Source organism: Sciurus carolinensis, chromosome 1, assembly GCF_902686445.1.
Source record: "Sciurus carolinensis chromosome 1, mSciCar1.2, whole genome shotgun sequence".
In the NCBI taxonomy this organism is placed as follows: domain Eukaryota; kingdom Metazoa; phylum Chordata; class Mammalia; order Rodentia; family Sciuridae; genus Sciurus; species Sciurus carolinensis.
The window spans coordinates 120,854,868-120,871,990 of NC_062213.1; the positions used below are offsets into that span (position 1 = coordinate 120,854,868).

The window sequence follows — 17,123 nt, forward strand, 5'->3', positions numbered from 1 at the left end:
GCAATGATCCAGTAGTGGTCTTCTTCAGGAAACAATTCTACTAAAAAACACAGGAATAGAAGTAATTTAAAATATTCAAGACATTAAATGCAAGACTGTGACTCCAAACTGCCACTTAATATGCTTTATACTGTAGGATATAAAACTAACCCCCCACCTATGGATGTTAAGCTGACACCCAAGACAGTCCAAGCCTCCCATATTTCAATATCCCACTATTTTCTGATTGTACCCAAAAATAAACAACCAGCAAATGATTTCATTTCTGAAAAAAAAATCATTTACACTTAAAAAATGGGATGAGATGGGACCCCCTCCTTTAAAAAAATGTTTCTAGAGCTACTAAAAACTTGCATTTACAAAATAGTTGATAAAAATATTCCTCTGGATTGTACAAGAAGGGAACCGAGCTTCTTTCTCTTCTGCTTCATCCGAGGCTGGACTTTCTCCATTTTCGGCGGGTAAATCTTCTGTAGTTTCTTGGTTAGCCACTTCAGCCTGTTTTCCCTTTGCTCCCCTTTTCCCTTTTGTTGGAACTTTTTTGTCGGAAGATTTATCCTCCCCCGCCGCCTTCCTGGGCTTGGCATCCGCCTTGGCAGGAGCAGGCTTAGCCGCCAGGCGGCCCGACCTCCGCTTGGGCTCCTCTCTCACTGCGCCTTGGGCCCAACTGACCCTCCTCTTGGGCCGAACTGACCCTCCTCTTGGGCCGAACTGACCCGTCCGGCAGGGCGCTGCGGGCGCTGCGGGTGCTGTGGGCTGCAGCGCGCGGGAGCCTTCCGAAGCCGCGCTCCCTGGGCGCTGGGCTGCTCCCGCCGCGCAAGCTCCATAATTGTCATATAGTTTATCTTCACTAAAACTACTGGAACATTTCTGAAAATACATGAAGTATATTTTATTTTATTTTATTAGTCTAAAATGATGATTCCTCACTGAAGGCAATTCTGTTGCGTGGGTGTCATTTTGTAACACCTAGAAACAGTTCTGCTTGTCACCACTTGGAAGGAATGTTACTGGTGTCTGGCAGGGATGCTGCTAAGCATCCTAAGATGCACAGGACAGACTTCCAAAACAAAGGCCCCAAATGTCAACATTGCCGAAGTTGAGAAATATTGCTCTAAAGACACATATTGTTGTATACAGTTCACCTGAAATTCAAACTACAGGCACCGTGCTCCTTAAGGACAGAAAATTAAATGACAGAAACAAGTAAATGAATATAGAAGATTGAGCAAGTAGCTTAGAACAACTGGGCTAAACATGAGTGTAATCTTTAATCCCACAGATGTTACCTGTACTGATGTACTTCAGGTGAAATAAAAATTTATAATTGATAAATGAATGAATAAGTGAATTTGTATCTCAGCATTCAGAGTAAATACCATACATACAAATGATATGTTACATAATGAAGAACATAACAGTAAGTCAGATGATGTGCAAAAAAATGTCCAGAGTTCCTTTGAAGGCAATCTGTGTTGTTGTGAACATACACAGTATCATAAGTATTCTCCATACCTTGACTCAGCAGAATGACATTCAAGACCCTTCATAGCCTGGCATCAATCTTCCTTCCTTCCACTCCTTTCCATAAGTTGACTTCTTCATCCCCAGAGCATTTTTCATTTCTGTCTGCCTGAATTGGGACTCTAAGAATAAAGTTTCATCCACCTGGATTTACCTTTCCTTTCCCACTCACCCTTAAGCAGTGATTTTAAATCCTTCCTCCTCTGAAGAGTCAGTGCCCATCATCTAATCATCCATACTGATCTCTCATTTCAGCAGATACTGCCTAAACCATCTATTTAAAGTACAGAATGGCACAGTCAAAAAAAAGGGAAGATTTTCTTTGTCATTAAGGTGATGTCTGAGACTGAAATCACCGTGTATAAAGTTTTACGATATGGCATGTATTATATGCAGGTAAGATTTTAATGCTTTATGAGCATATCCGTCTACATTATACTTTATAAAATAAGGCCAATTATTTCAATTTTTTAGATGAAGAAACTGATGCTCAGTGAACATCTTAAAGTTTACTTGACTACATGTAGTAGAGAATCTGTTTAACAAAGACCATACTCCTCCTGTTCACTCAGTTGCTAACAGGGCTGTCTAGCCCTGCTTGCTTCTAGGTGAGGTTCCTGGCATATGAGCAGATGGGATGGGTTTTACTTCCTAGCTTAACCTGCAAGAGTGCCAGAGCATTGTCTTTCCTTGGCCTTAATCCACCTGCTGGTTTGATGTTTTTCTCAGGGAAACTATGGGATCCACCCAATGAAAGATGTTGGAGCTCCGTATGGCCTGGTCCCCAGAAGGACAAGAACTGAGTCTCCACCTCTACTTTGTCTACTCCACTGAGAACTGACTATATTTTATGTGAGGAAGAAATACATTTTTATTTTTTAACTACTGAAATGTTAGGGTTTATCCACTAATGAAGTTGGCATACTTAATATATTGTACAATATTTGTCCTATGAGAAAAAAACAGTGTGACAACTCTTGTTTAAGTATAAGGGAATAGACAATAAAGGTGTCCAGACCTTCCCATTTATCCATGGTAATCATGATTTAAGCCTGTCTCCAATAATAGCAATGCTTTCCACTCTCAAAAGCATCACTATTTGGATGATAAAATGTATGATATGGAATGAATTATTGCCAAGGAAAAATAGCAAAAAAAATTAGGGTTAGTAAAGATGAGTTTGAATTTTTGCACCACCATTTGTGTGATACAGGGCAAGTTCATTTATGCTCCTACCTGGAAAAATGGGTGTAAGTTTTCATGTTAGTTAACTCTCAGCAATGTGAAAATCAAAGAAGATAACATGTGCATGAAACAGCTTTACAGCTATGAAATTCTGTGTAAATATTCAGTTAATATTAAAATTATTAGGGCTGGGGATATAGCTCAGATGGTAGAGTGCTTGCCTTGTAAGCCAAAGCTCTGGGTTCAAACCCCAGCACCTCAAAAAAAAATTAAATTATCAAAGAACAACATTTTAGGGAATGTGTAGGAACTTGTGAATAAAAATCTTTCTTTAAACCAATATGATATTCACTCTAGTCTTTGAATAAAATAAGTATGTGTTAATATTTGATGCACATTTAGGACTCAATTCTACTTAGAAAAAAGAATGAAATGAGGCCTATTGAATATCTACTGCTGGTGTCTGACTTTGGAAGTTCTGAATGACTAGTACTACATCAAGGAGATCACAACCATGTGCCTTCTCGTAGCAACAACCCTAACTGTAGCCTTCCAGGGGACTTGCAAGTGCCCCTTCTCCTTTCTTCTTTTCTTCCTCCTTATCCTCTATTCCTCTTCCTCTTCCTTCTTATTTTTCTTCTTCTTGTGTTGTACATTTCAAAGAGGGGCAAACCATTTTATTCTAGTCTATTCATTACAACAATAACCCCCTACACAACCAGTCATCCAGCTTTCACTTATTGAACATGTAGCATGGATGTGTTAACACTTTCAAGAAGATGAGTTTAAAAATATACATGTATGTGTATATATATAGCAAGAGACAGAGATAGATATAGATATAGATATAGATATATAGTAAAGCCTCACAGAATATACAACCTAGAGGGAAAGGGATAACAATATTAGTTACAAAAGTGTAACTATAAAACACAACAGAAAAGAAGATACCTGCTGGAAAGGGAAATAAAACATTTCAACAAGATTTGAACATGTGAAATAGATTTCCCCAAAGTGATGAATGTTTGTTTTAGATCTGAAGAATGAACAGCCAGGTAAAGGGAATGAAGAGTGGGGAAGTGAAGTGAGGTGGTCTGAAGCTTGGCAGGGAAGGACATTCCAGGCAGTCAAAACAGAGTGTGTAAAGACTCTGTTGAGGATAACAACTTGCATTCTTCAAAAAACAGAAACAGATCAATTTATATGTGATACTGAGCAAGGCTGTGAGATCTGCAATGTGAGTCTACAGGTGACCAAGAGACAGATGCTGTGGAAACTTGTAGGCCACAACAAAGGTCTCTGTCTTTTTTTCTGAGGACAATGAGAAGTCCCTGAAAGTTTTAATCATAGGGTGACATGATAGGATGTATGTCATGAGAAGATCACTGGATGCAAATGGTAGTTTGTGATAATGATACATCTCACATTCCTTACTCTGAGAACATGCCTGACAGATTTTTACAAGTGTTTGTTACGAAAGATGCTGAGTATCTCTCCTCACCATTTTCCTTTACTAAATCATTTCTCTTACTTCCTTCAGCATCAGGGTTAAGTAGAATATTCACCACATTTACTTTAAAATTAACAGTTCCTATTAACTTTTCTCTTACTTGGAATTCCATCCACATTTGCAAGACTTTTAAAATGTGGATGAAGTCAATTCATTCTGTATTTTCTGCATTCTTTTTCTTAACCAGACTTGGCTAAGTAAAGACAGGGACCTGTTCACATATTATAGAATAAGAATGCTTTCTACAGATAAATCGTTTAGTGTTTTGTTCCTTCTACTATTAATAGGTAACTTCAAAAGTTCATAAACTCTGTCTTTTGCAAACTTACACTTGCAGCAGTGAAATAATCTGAAAATAAAGACATTATGAATGTTTATTTCTAGACAAGTGCAATCAAGCCCTTGTAATCAGGGGATACATAAAATTGGCAAGGATCTAAACTGAGTCTGTAATCTCTACATGAAGTTTTCCTTTAAAACAATACTTTGTGTGACCTCTCCTACAAAATATAGTCAGCACAAATCATTTTAAAATTTTGTTTTGCCTTTGGCTTGTGGACAGCAGACACTAGTTGGAAGCAGCAGCAGGAAGACAAGGAGGACAACAGGCTGGGACTGACCCTGGGAGGAGTCCCTGGAAAGTATGCACATAAACCCAGAAAAAAGATTTGATTGAGATCTTTTCAGAGGGTTTATTAGAAAAATTCTTCTTCTTCTTTAGTTTTTATTTGTTCTTTTTAGATATACATGATAGTAGAGTGTAGTTCAACATATTATTCATACATGGAGTATAACTTATTCTAATTAGGTTCAAATTCTTGTCATTGCACATGATATGGAGTTTCACCAGTGGTGTATTCATATATGAACATAGGAAACTTGGGTCAGATTCATTCTTTTTAAGGACCCAAAGATTTCTCCACAGATTCATTATAAGTTTTTCATCTCCAGAGATTTAACGCTACTTGTGTTAACTCATAATCTATACCCTTAGTTCAAATCTGCCCACTTCGCTTTATTTCCATGAATATAAGACTCTGCTAACACATAAAAGCTTGCCCATCAAACTTGTGAGTGTGTATTCACTCATAAGCTCATTGTTTTGCACTAAACTCCTTTCCCTTAAAAATCATTCTCTTTCTCATCATTGTGCCAACTACCTACTATTGTTTTATGGATCTTACCTCCTTTTCCTCACTTGTCCCCTCTTTTATCTTCTTAATTTGAAACTTGATGTTATGGTTGGGATATGAGGTGTCCCCCAAAAGCTCATGTGTGACACAGTGCAAGAAAGTTTGAAATGACATGGTTGGGTCATTAGGCCTTAACCTGATCAGTGAATTAATCCCTAATGGGATTAACCAAGTGATAACTGGAGGCAGGTGGACTGTGGCTGGATGAAGGGGCCCACTGTGGCGTGGCTATGGGGTATATATTTTGTATATGAGAAGGGAGACCCTTCCTGGTCATCGTGTGAGTTGCTTCCCTCTGCTACACTCTTCCTCCATAATGTTCTGCCTCCCCTCTAGCATTGAGGAATGGAGCCTGCTGTCTGTGGATTGAGAACTCTGAAGCCATGGGCCCTCAAATAAACCTTTCCTCCTCTTCTGTTGTTCTGGCCAGGTGCTTTAATCACAGCAGCAAAAAAGTCGGCTAAAACACTTGAGCTCTTTTGAGTAAACAACCAACACACATGCGAGTTTCTACTTTTTATCAATCACAATCATCTGCCCAATGAACTTCTGGGTTATTCTTATACTAAAAGATATTTCCACAAACCACTCACCAGCTGATGACCTATCAGTGGTTCCTTTATTTACAGAATCAAATAGTTACTAATAACATTTACCATTTAATAAATCTTGGGCAAAACCAATTGTTGATTTAAGGATATATCTATAGTTTCCACAAAGCTTTAAGAACTCACCTTAATATTTTGAATTTTTTCTAGTACTAATGAAATTTGCTATTTAAGTTACATAAAAATATTTTAAATACATAGTGATAGTAAAAAGATTTTCCTAGTCAGCAGATGATATATATGATTGAAAATCAAATAAAAGAAATAAAGTCAACTGAACCAGTGTATGGTTTAATCAATATTAGTTCCTTCCCACTCTAAAGAGAAAAGAGAATGCTTAGATAAGGTGTGATACATGAAGCTAACATCAATTTTATGACATAACAATCTATTATTTTATTCAGAATTGATTCGCTTCACATCAAAGACACACATGGTTTCAAGGGGGCTGAAAATCATAAAGGGTTTATCTGAGAGTAAAAAAAAAATTCGAGAACAATTGATTGGGATTTACTTGGACTTAAGTTTTGCCCAAGTCACCAAAACAAATGTGCAGTCCTTCAGGCCCGATGTAGGTACACCAGCTAGAAATTGAGGCTCTACTTCAGGACTTGATTGAGGACATAACTTCCTATAGGGAACAACTAGGAGATGAGACTTTGCCTGAACTACTAGTTACATGGTTTAAGAAAAAGAGGGCATATGTCAACATTAAATCTGAAAAGAATAGCTATTAGTTAAATTGTCAAGCATTTGCTTTGTATGAAAAGTCATTCAGCTTAGATAACAGAAATGATAAACTGGATTTCAGGTAAAAGAATAAAGTATATAGCTGGGTATGGTGGCACACATCTGTAATCCCAGTATCTCAGGAGGGTGAGACTGGAGGCTCTCAAGCTCAAAGAGCCTCAGAAATTGTGAGGTGCTAAGCAACTCAGTGATACCCTGTCTCTAAGTAAAATACAAAAGAGAGCTGATATGTGGCTCAGTGTTTGAGTTCTCCTGAGTTCAATCTGCACTACTCCCCACCAAAAAGAGGATAAATTACTTAACTTGTATTTGGGTACAAAATGTGATTATGGCTGATTTAGAGATATGCTCCAGAGACTAGTCTGAGGACAGAATTAAGAGGATCCAAAAGGAATGAGGGAGTATAAGAAATGGCATTTTATTAATGGTGCAGTTAAACTTGGTGCCTCCCAAAGCACAGTGATCTGGTGTTAGCTTTTTTTCCAGGAGCTAAATTAAGGAACTAAATTTTTTGATGTGGATATTTCTCTTTATCCACTGCATTATTCTAGAAAAAGATAATGATCAGTTTAGTAGTATAGCAAATGCAACTCTAGAAAGATAGCTATTATTCATTTAAAAGTGTCCCAGACTTTTAATTGAATTTAAACTTATGATTAAAATAAGAAAGAGTTAAACACATTTCCACAATGATCTACTACTTCATAACAATCAGGGTACAGGCAGTAAGTGGTTTGAATGTGGGTTTGAAATAAGAATTTCAGGACTTGCCTCACACATGTGAGGCACTGGGTTCAATCCTCAGCACCACATGAAAAAATTGATGAATAAATAAAGATATTTTAAAAAATAAATAAAAAATAAAAGAAAGAATTTCAACTTAGAAAAAACAAAAGACCAGAATATCAAGGTAAATAAACAAAGGGGATTAGAGAAAACAGGGAAAAATGGAAAACTAACTAATGGAAAGCATTATCTTTCTTTAAGATATGAAAAACTGAACAAGATTAAGGTAAATAAAAAGTAAATTCTTGCAATGATTACTTTTGGGCTCACGATAGCAGCCACTTATATAAAATACATTTAGTATTTTATCTCAAAAACTACTTCTGAGACTTAATACACATTTTTATGAGTTCCATGCCTTCTGAAACATTTTTCTTAAGTATCTTAAAAAATTGGATATTGCTCACAATGTCCTTTAACACTCCGCATGCTTGATAGCTCAATACTTTTGTTTGTTTTATATGGTCCTTTTTCTTTATGTTTTTGAACAGGACAGAGGTCACATAAACACTAAAGCTTATAATCATATGTGAATAAGAGCTACAAAGGACAAGGAGTTGAATCACAGCATACACAGTGAAGACGATGGGGCAGAGTCAAGTTTACTTAGATAGATACCTCCTTTGGTGGTAAATATTGAGCACAGCATTCAGTAAATCAGGTAGCAAACAACCAACAGAGAACTAGCAAGTCCAAAGCCACTGAAGTAGGAACAATCTGAAAGGCCTGAGGCACACCCTGGTGGACAACCTTACCAGAATGGCACAGGAAGGCAGAGAGGAGACTGAGGATGTGATGGTAGGGCATTTTAGGTATACTACAAAACACCCTTCTTATTCTGTGAGATAAGGTCTAGAACCAAGCATAATCTAATTCATGTTTTTAAAAGGCACTGGCAAGAGTGGAAAGAGAAAAGTGAGGGGATTCTTCCAGTAGTCCACCAATATGAGATGGAGGCCTACATGAGCTGGCCTTCATTGCAGACTTAGAAGGTGGCTGGGTTTGGGATCTACTGGCAAACACACTTGATTATGGATTATATTTGGAATGTAGGGGGAAGGGAAGAATCCAGATTGAAAGCTAGGTTTTTATTTGAATTAGAGAATTCATAGGGATTCCATTTATTGTGAGAGAGAAGTTTGGGGTTAAACAGGGTGGGGTGTCAAAAATGGAGGGTTTTGTTCTGAGATGCCAGTTAGATAGCAAGAGTAGATGTTGTGTAATAATCAGTTTGAGATATGAATCTGGACAGGAAGAGATGTAAGTTAAGGAATCATTGATGTATTGATGATATTTTTTCACATGGGGGAAAACATCTAAAGATTATCTAATTTTTACTTTTTACCTGTACATTAATTACAAAATATTTTCTCCTGACCTGGAATTTTACTTCATACTATATTATTCTGTCTAAAAAAATACAATATTATTCCTTGGACATCAGGCACATATCTGATTGTTGTGCATGATTGAACAGCTGTGATATATAAAGTTTCTAAATATATAATAATGAATGCATTACAAGCCTTTTTCAGTTCTACAAAGTTTGCTTCCTTTTACTATATTTTACTTTTCCTTCCCAAAAATAAAAATTGGAAATAAGGAAAATAAGTAATCACTCTGAGCAAATAATATAATAAGAAAGTTGTTTTACTTAGTCTACTATTTCCTGGAAAATATGTACCATTTCAAGGAAAATAAAGTTACATGTGATGCAAATTTATTATTGGCCTGGTTCCCTTAAGACTGGTAGAAGTAACACATATTTCAAAGCGACCTTGATCTCAAGTTGATAAATTTGCACAGAAAATATGATACCTATATGCAAAACAATGAGAGCAAGGAAACAACATGGCTATAAATACTCAAGCTCTATGATTGGTTAAAGAAGTAAAAGATATTATGGTGTTTCTGGCTTTTCAAAGATGAAACCATATGCAGATGTGAGCAGAGAGGACCTACTGTGCAATCTGAAAGTGAACACGGCTTACTGAGAGGTTGACCTGAGATGATCCTGGCATTTTCCACTGCAGCCACTGCAGCTTCCACATGCGGCTCACTCATGTACTGTACAAAAGCATAACCTTTGTGAACCAAGCATCCAACTATTTTCCCATACTTTGAAAAAAAATGGTTCACTGTCAACTATCTTGACAATGGCTCTGGTTTAACTTGACAATGAAAACCCAGGAATTGATGGACTTGGGGTCATTCTTGTTGATGACATTGCTGGACTGTGTGTTGCCAGTCTTAGCTGGCTCAGCTTTTTTAAACCCTTAAACAAAGAAACAAAATAACACAGACATAACTTAAACAATTAGGTCCACTGTATTTTTTAGCTTTTCAATATTATACTCAGGAAAGCTCAAATCCCAAAGTATTACTGATTTTCTTGTGAAAAAAATTAGTAATATACAAGGTATATAGGGCATGACTAAATGCAATAAAAATTACTCAACATATAATTTTGAACAAATTCCTGATTCATTTATCCAAAAAAATCATTCCTGAATAATGACCGAATATTTAGTCGAAGTTTTTCTTTTATAAGTAAGCCCATTTTTGCAAAACAAAGTTAGTGGAATAAACTGCCTTTATATGTGAACAACAACAACAACAACAAAAAAAATCCAACGTGGATAAAGACTGGTGAAATATGGACCATAGCAATGTAACCTCCAATTACTCTTTGAGAACATTTATTTGTATTTTTCCATTTTCTATAACAGGTATACATGTTATCTAGTTTAATATCAAAACCCTAATGTTAGAAAACAACAGTTGATTTCATTAAAGGCCATGGAAGAGAAAAAAAGGTATTAAAATCAGAAGTTCAATTAGAAAATTTAACGTGAAAAAGCATAACATTGAGAATGAGATTTAATTACAAATAATTCTGTACATGTTAATTAAACCAATAGCATATGTCAATTTTTTTTAAAAAGCATATGTAATCAGTGATCATGATAATTAGCAAATTAATAGACTTGGTAATGTTGAAATTTTATTTTCAACCTCACTTTTTTTCCTTTGATACAAGGCCCCTATGTTACCTAAGGACTGTTACTATTTTAAAAAATTGTTTCCTGAAATTGGGAGAATGCTTCATAATTAGCAACAAATACATATTTGTTTGAGGATTCTTAAAATATCATAGCTACCAAGATAATAAGTGCATTTGATTTTTAAGAACCATTTTAAATTATATTTCTAAATTAAGCATTAAGGTGCTGGAAGTCTTAAAGGTATGTAAATTGGATATGGCTGAAAATTCATCCACTTTGCATTTAAACCAGGTACCTCTAAATCAAAAGCAACTAAGTAACATAAAAATGTTTTGAATAAAACTGTTAATTATTAGTTTTGTGGTTTTAAAAGCTTTACTTCAAACTGAACCCACAACATTATACTTTTGTCTTTAAAATGAAGGTCAATTTAATAAACAAAACATTAAGTCATTTACATAAAAAATAGGAGTAAGACATCATTAGAAACAATGTACTGTGGCCTTGTGTCAGTTTAGCTACATTTAAATGACTCTTTCATAAATTATTTACTAAAATTAAAGAAAGGAAAAGCCGTAATTTTTCTTTAAATCTTGTAGTTTGAGCTATTGTGTACCTTAAGACAAATGATCAAAGAATCGACTGAAACAAAAGAAATCAAAGTATGTGCATTTAACAATTGTAGCTTTTTCAGATAGTCTAATATTAGGTTCCATTTCTTACAAATAGAGAACAGTGTCAGTAATACAATCCATGGATATCACATTACTTTCTTTTTGCTGACATGTGACAAATATTTTATATCATAGTCTGTGGGGGTGTCTGGAATTCCATCCAGTGCTTGACAAAGATCCTCTGGAGGATGATTGCAAAGGCTCATCCTAAAAGGAATTGCCGGATGTTTTGCTCCAAAGCATGGTGTTTTCTCTGCTGTGTTTTTCTGATAATATATTACTCATTTCAGTCTGAACGGATTGCTTAAGGGATGAGGGGAATGCAACAAAAATTCCAGAAAATATTACCTACAATCTGAAAAACAATGGGTCTTTACCACTAACAAAATTAAAAATAATTTTGCAACCATGCAATGAGTCCCTGAAAGCCTCTGGAGAAAATAGTTATAGATCTGCCTTTGTCTCCAACAGGCTGGTTAAATTTTAACGATGGTTTTGTTTATGTGTGGTGGTGAGGTAAGAGAATAAGGTTCCAAAACATTCCTTCCTTCCTACAAAGAATATGTCACCCCTATAATGAATGTTGGTACACAATAACATTGGGACCGCTGCCCTCCTGTAGCCCTTAACTCAGCAATTTAGATATTAACCAGATGGACCTAGTAGAGATGGTCACATGAGATTACTTGTCTATCACTTTAACTGTGAGAATAATAAGAATAGTCTTAGGTCACATAGAGTTTAGATATTAAGGAAATAAACATTGTATTAGCTCATCGACGTAGTTAGATATTCTTAAAACAATTGTGATTAGGGAAGGATAATCTGTAAGGTTGTTGTTTTTTGCCTATGCTTTGGAAACTTCTTTAATATTAACCACAAGACTGTCATTATAGCCTGAAAAAAAAAATGTATATAAACCCAGCCTTCCCCAGAATAAAGTGGGATTGATTGCACCAAAACTAGAGTCTGTGTCTTTCATTCTCCATCCATCGCCAACGTTGTCTCCCCGCGCCCTGTTTACCAGTGTGGAACCCTTGGACTCCTGATAGGGCTGGACCCCGGCAATAGTCATTTTCTAGAGTAAATATTTTTTACAGTTGCCATTTTATTTCCTGAACAGTAATATATTGGATAAAACACAAACATAAGAAATGTTGGATTAGATTAGACCCATGGTTTAGAGAGCCCAGTGGTCTGCACTGAATAGTGATCTCCAGGCACATTTAATAGGAAGGTATATTTGTACTCTATGTTCTTACTGTAAATGTCGACATGCAATCTTTGATGCCATCCTTTTACTAGATGTGGATGACCCTCGTGGCAAATTCCCAACTGTTGACTGTGTAATTGTAATTAATGACTCCCAAGTACCCTAAAATCTATATGCATCTAATTTCTCTCACAAAGACTCACTTGCCAGCATTTATGATAATGAAGAAATTTTTTGTGGGGTTGTGATGTCACTTCAACATTCTCTAAAATCAAACCTCAAGTTGGTTACTAATATACTAATACTTGATTACTAGTCTATCAGTTAGCTCGTGTATTTCTATTACATGAATTTTTAATTAATTGAGGAAGGACTTCCACTTTCAGTCATGATAAAATAACAGGGACTAAATTAGCCCACCTGACTCAAACAACTAGAAAAACAGGCAAACACAGATGAAGCAACTGTTTTACAGACATTAAACCACAAGCAATGCAAAGCCAAGACATGTGAGAGAAAACAAATTAAGTCCTAGGGTAGCCCCCGCTTTCTGCCTGGAAAGCACATTTCAGGTCATGGAAAATAAACAGAGGCAGGGGGAAGTTTTGCAGATAGAGACAGTGACTTGAGTTGAGGAGCTGGAGACCACAGCTGAGAGTGTCTGAGAAGGCAGGACTTTGTGAGGCAGTTTGTGTGTGTGTGTGTGAGAGCAAGCACATTAGGGTTAAGATAATATCCAGCTGAGAAGACCACAGAAACCTTCTTAAAACAGGTAATATTTGAATTAGTTATTGAAAGACAGAGGAATTCAATAGACATAAGTTAATTTCTAAGCATGAATAAGTAGATATAGTTTTCGAAGTATTTTGAACTCACCTCCATGTACCAGAATAAACTTAAACATGTTATTGACATATTCATAATTAGAAAAAGGGGAAAACAGAAGACAAACTAATGTATTTAAACATCTCTCTTGGACAAAGTAAATCAAAAGAATGCCATAAAATGTCTGAACTTATTCCTCAAAAAACATCCCCAATTTAGAAAAACATAACTTACAAAATACACACCAGTGATAATTTTTCAATGAATTTTAAGAAAAACTGCCTGTCCAAATTTTAAAAAATCTATTAGCAAAACGATTTTGTGAGAAAGGTGATTTTCATTTCGCAAAGACGAAATCACCATAGCATGTTTGTTATTATCGTCTTATTTACAATTATGCTGAAGATTCCACTCTTGAGCATTGAACTGCTTTCAGAAATAAACCAAATATAAGCTTTGAAAGTAAAAATTTGGGAAATAAGAAAATCTGAAAAATGTGCATGGTCATATATTCATATGAAAGGGAAAACTTAACCCCAACTTGAAGACGTTTTGCCGCTAAGATTTTTTCTGGTGTCTCCTTCTTCCTCCGCAGGTGGCTGGCGGCCGCCCAGCAGCTCAGTGCGCGCTCCTCCCGCCCCTTCTCTTTGGGGCCGCTTCGCCTCACCGGAGCCAGGTCGTTGTCCAGACCAGCCCGGCGGCTCCCGCTCTGCCCAGTGATGACTGCGGCGGCCGTCCCGCGACGCGGCCAGGAGGGAACCGGTGACTGCAGTGCTGGGCGCGCAGTGGGGCGACGACGAAGGCAGAGGAAAGAGGGGGGACCTGCTGGCGCGGGACGCAGACCTCGTGTGCCGCTGCCAGGGGGGAGATAATGCTGGCCTTGCAGCTGTTGGAGGTTTGGTGGAATATGATTTTCATCTTTTACCCAGTGGAATAATTGATACAAATGTTACTGCATTCCTTGGAAATGGTGTGGGGATTCATTTACCTGGCTTGTTTGAAGAAGCAGAGAAAATGTTGAAAAAGTCGAAGGTGTGGAAGGCTGAGAAAAGAGGCTTCTCATACCTGACAGAGCTCATGTTGTATTTGATTTTCATCAAGCAGCTGATGGTATCCAGGAACAACAGAGTCAAGAACAGACAGGGAATATTGGGGTCCACACAAAAGGGCCTTGGCCCAGTTTATTCTTCCAAAGTTCCTCCCAGGGGACTTCCGATATGCGATCTTGTTTCTGACTTTGATGGCTTCTCTGAGAGGTTCAAAGTTCTAGCTACAAATCCATACATCCTACTTTGGAAATAGACATTGAAGGTGAATTGCAGAACCTCAAGGGTTATATGGAAAGGAGTAAACCAATGGTGAGAGATGGAATTTATTTCCTGTATGAGGGCCTCCGTGGACCACCAAAGAAAATCTTCATAGAAGGTGCAAATGCAGAAGTGTTAGATATTGATTTGGAGACTTACCCTTCTGTAACTTCTTCAAACTGTACTGTTGGAGGTGTTTGTACCGGTTTGGGTATACCACCTCCAAATGTTGGTGAAGTGTTCAGAGCTGTGAAAGCTTACACCACTGGAGTCGGTATAGGTGCATTTCCAACAGAGCAAAACAATGAAATTGGATGCGGGGGCATCCGGAATTCCATCCAGTGCTTGACAAAGATCCTCTGGAGGATGATTGCAAAGGCTCATCCTAAAAGGAATTGCCGGATGTTTTGCTCCAAAGCATGGTGTTTTCTCTGCTGTGTTTCTCTGATAATATATTACTCATTTCAGTCTGAATGGATTGCTTAAGGGGATGAAGGGAATACAACAAAAATTCCAGAAAATATTACCTACAATCTGAAAAACAATGGGTCTTTACCACTAACAAAATTAAAAATAATTTTGCAACCGTACAATGAGTCCCTGAAAGCCTCTGGAGAAAATAGTTGTAGATCTGCCTTTGTCTCCAACAGGCTGGTTAAATTTTAACGATGGTTTTGTTCATGTGTGATGGTGAGGTACGAGAATAAGGTTTCATAACATTCCTTCCTTCCTACTAAGAATATGTCACCCCTATAATAAACGTTGGTACACAATTACAATTGGGACCGCTGCCCTCCTGTACCCCTTAACTCAGTAATTCAGATATTAACCAGATGGACCTAGTAGAGATAGTCACATGAGATTACTTGTCTATTGTTTTAACCACGAGAATATTAAGAATAGTTTTAGGTCACATAGAGTTTAGATATTAAGAAAGTAAATATTGTATTAGTTCACTGAGGTAGTTAGATATTCTTAAAACAATTGTGAATAGGTAAGGATAATCTGTAAGGTTACTGTTTTCTCATAATTTTCTGTTCCTTGTTAAAAACAATTTCTGCCTATGCTTTGAAAACTTCTTTAATATTAACCACAAGACTGCCATTATAGCCTGAAGAAAATGTATATAAACCCAGCCTTCCCCAGAATAAAGTGGGATTGATTGCACCAGAACTAGAGTCTGTGTCTTTCATTCTCCATCCATCGCCGACGCTGTCTCCCCGTGCCCCGTTTACCGGTGTGGAACCCATGGACTCCTGCTAGGGCTGGACCCCGGCAATTGGAGAATTATTACAAACAAGGGGTAGGGAGTTTGGTGTGACTACCAGAAGGAAAAGAGGATGGGTCTGGTTGGAACTTATTTAATCAAATATGCTCCTAATGATCAATGGATTTAGTACATTGGCCCTTACCAAGTTGGGTATTTTGGACAGAGTTGGAGTTGCTTACAAGTTAGATGGTGAAATCATACCTCATTTCCCAGCAAACCAATAAGTCTTAAATAAATTTGAAGTTTAATATAAAACTTTCCCTCCATGGGTTACAGACATATCAAATGCAAGAACATTTAAAGAACTACCTGTTAATGCACAAAATTATGTTTGAATTATTGAAGATGAGCTTCAAATTCCAGTTAAATGAATTGGAGTAGGTAAATCCAGAGAATCCATGACTCAACTGTATTAAGGATTTCCAGAAACACTCCTTGAGAGAGAGGAGACAAACTTTCTTAAATATTTCTTTATGACCTACAACTTCAAGAACAGACATTGGTGTGAGTTTGCAGCCCTACAGTTGTTTCCAGTCTTTTAGGACAAATGGCTATTGTGGAGACAGACTTTAGCATATTCCAGTGTCAACTCTTCTCAGCTGGAATAATGGCCAAATCATTTGTGGCTCCTGCTGTTCATGGTGCCACATTTTCTTTCAATTTTTAGTAATAGTAAATCCATGTTGTCTGAAATCTAAAATAGTTACTTTCAATGAAGTTTTTCTTCATTATTGACATTGTGTGTTCTTGGTTTTACCATGGTAAGAACAATTATTGCAGTTTGGCACAAATATTTTTATATCTGATCATTCAGTTCTGTCATTGGAATCTTTGCTGTTAGAAAAAAGGATGAAGAGATAGGGTTCTGTAAACTTTTGTAATGATATAAATTCAGTTTAAGTTGTGAACTGTTTATTTTCTGCTGAAACCATTGCAAAATTGAGCTTTTGGTTGGGGGGAGAGGAGGAGCTTATTCATGGATCCTTTAATTTGTATAGAATACAACTTATTTCTCTCTATAAATTATTCAATACATTGAACATCTAATTAAATGTTAAAGAAAAAATGTTTTCCCAAAACAAGCTTAATGTTAAGAAAAAGTAGTCATGAAAAAATATGTTGTGATATTTGGTGAACATTTTTTCTGGAGTGTGAGACATTAACTGAAATGTATCTTTCCTTTTTTTTAACATATCATTATTTCTAAGTCTAGTGGATTGATTTTTCAACATTGTGCCTATAAATATATTTACAAAATCATCTACAAGTGTGT

General features: G+C 36.7%; 1 protein-coding gene and 1 pseudogene across 1 annotated transcript; one reads left to right on the forward strand and one right to left on the reverse strand.

The window, feature by feature from the left end:
• Positions 1–342: 342 nt before the first annotated feature.
• LOC124992831 (non-histone chromosomal protein HMG-14-like) lies at positions 343–882 on the reverse strand. Its single transcript, XM_047564152.1, has one exon. The coding sequence runs from the start codon at positions 880–882 to the stop codon at positions 343–345; it is 540 nt and encodes a 179-aa protein (XP_047420108.1).
• A 978-nt stretch (positions 883–1,860) lies between these two features.
• On the forward strand, positions 1,861–16,543 carry LOC124992898 (adenylosuccinate synthetase isozyme 2-like; annotated as a pseudogene).
• Positions 16,544–17,123: the final 580 nt, after the last annotated feature.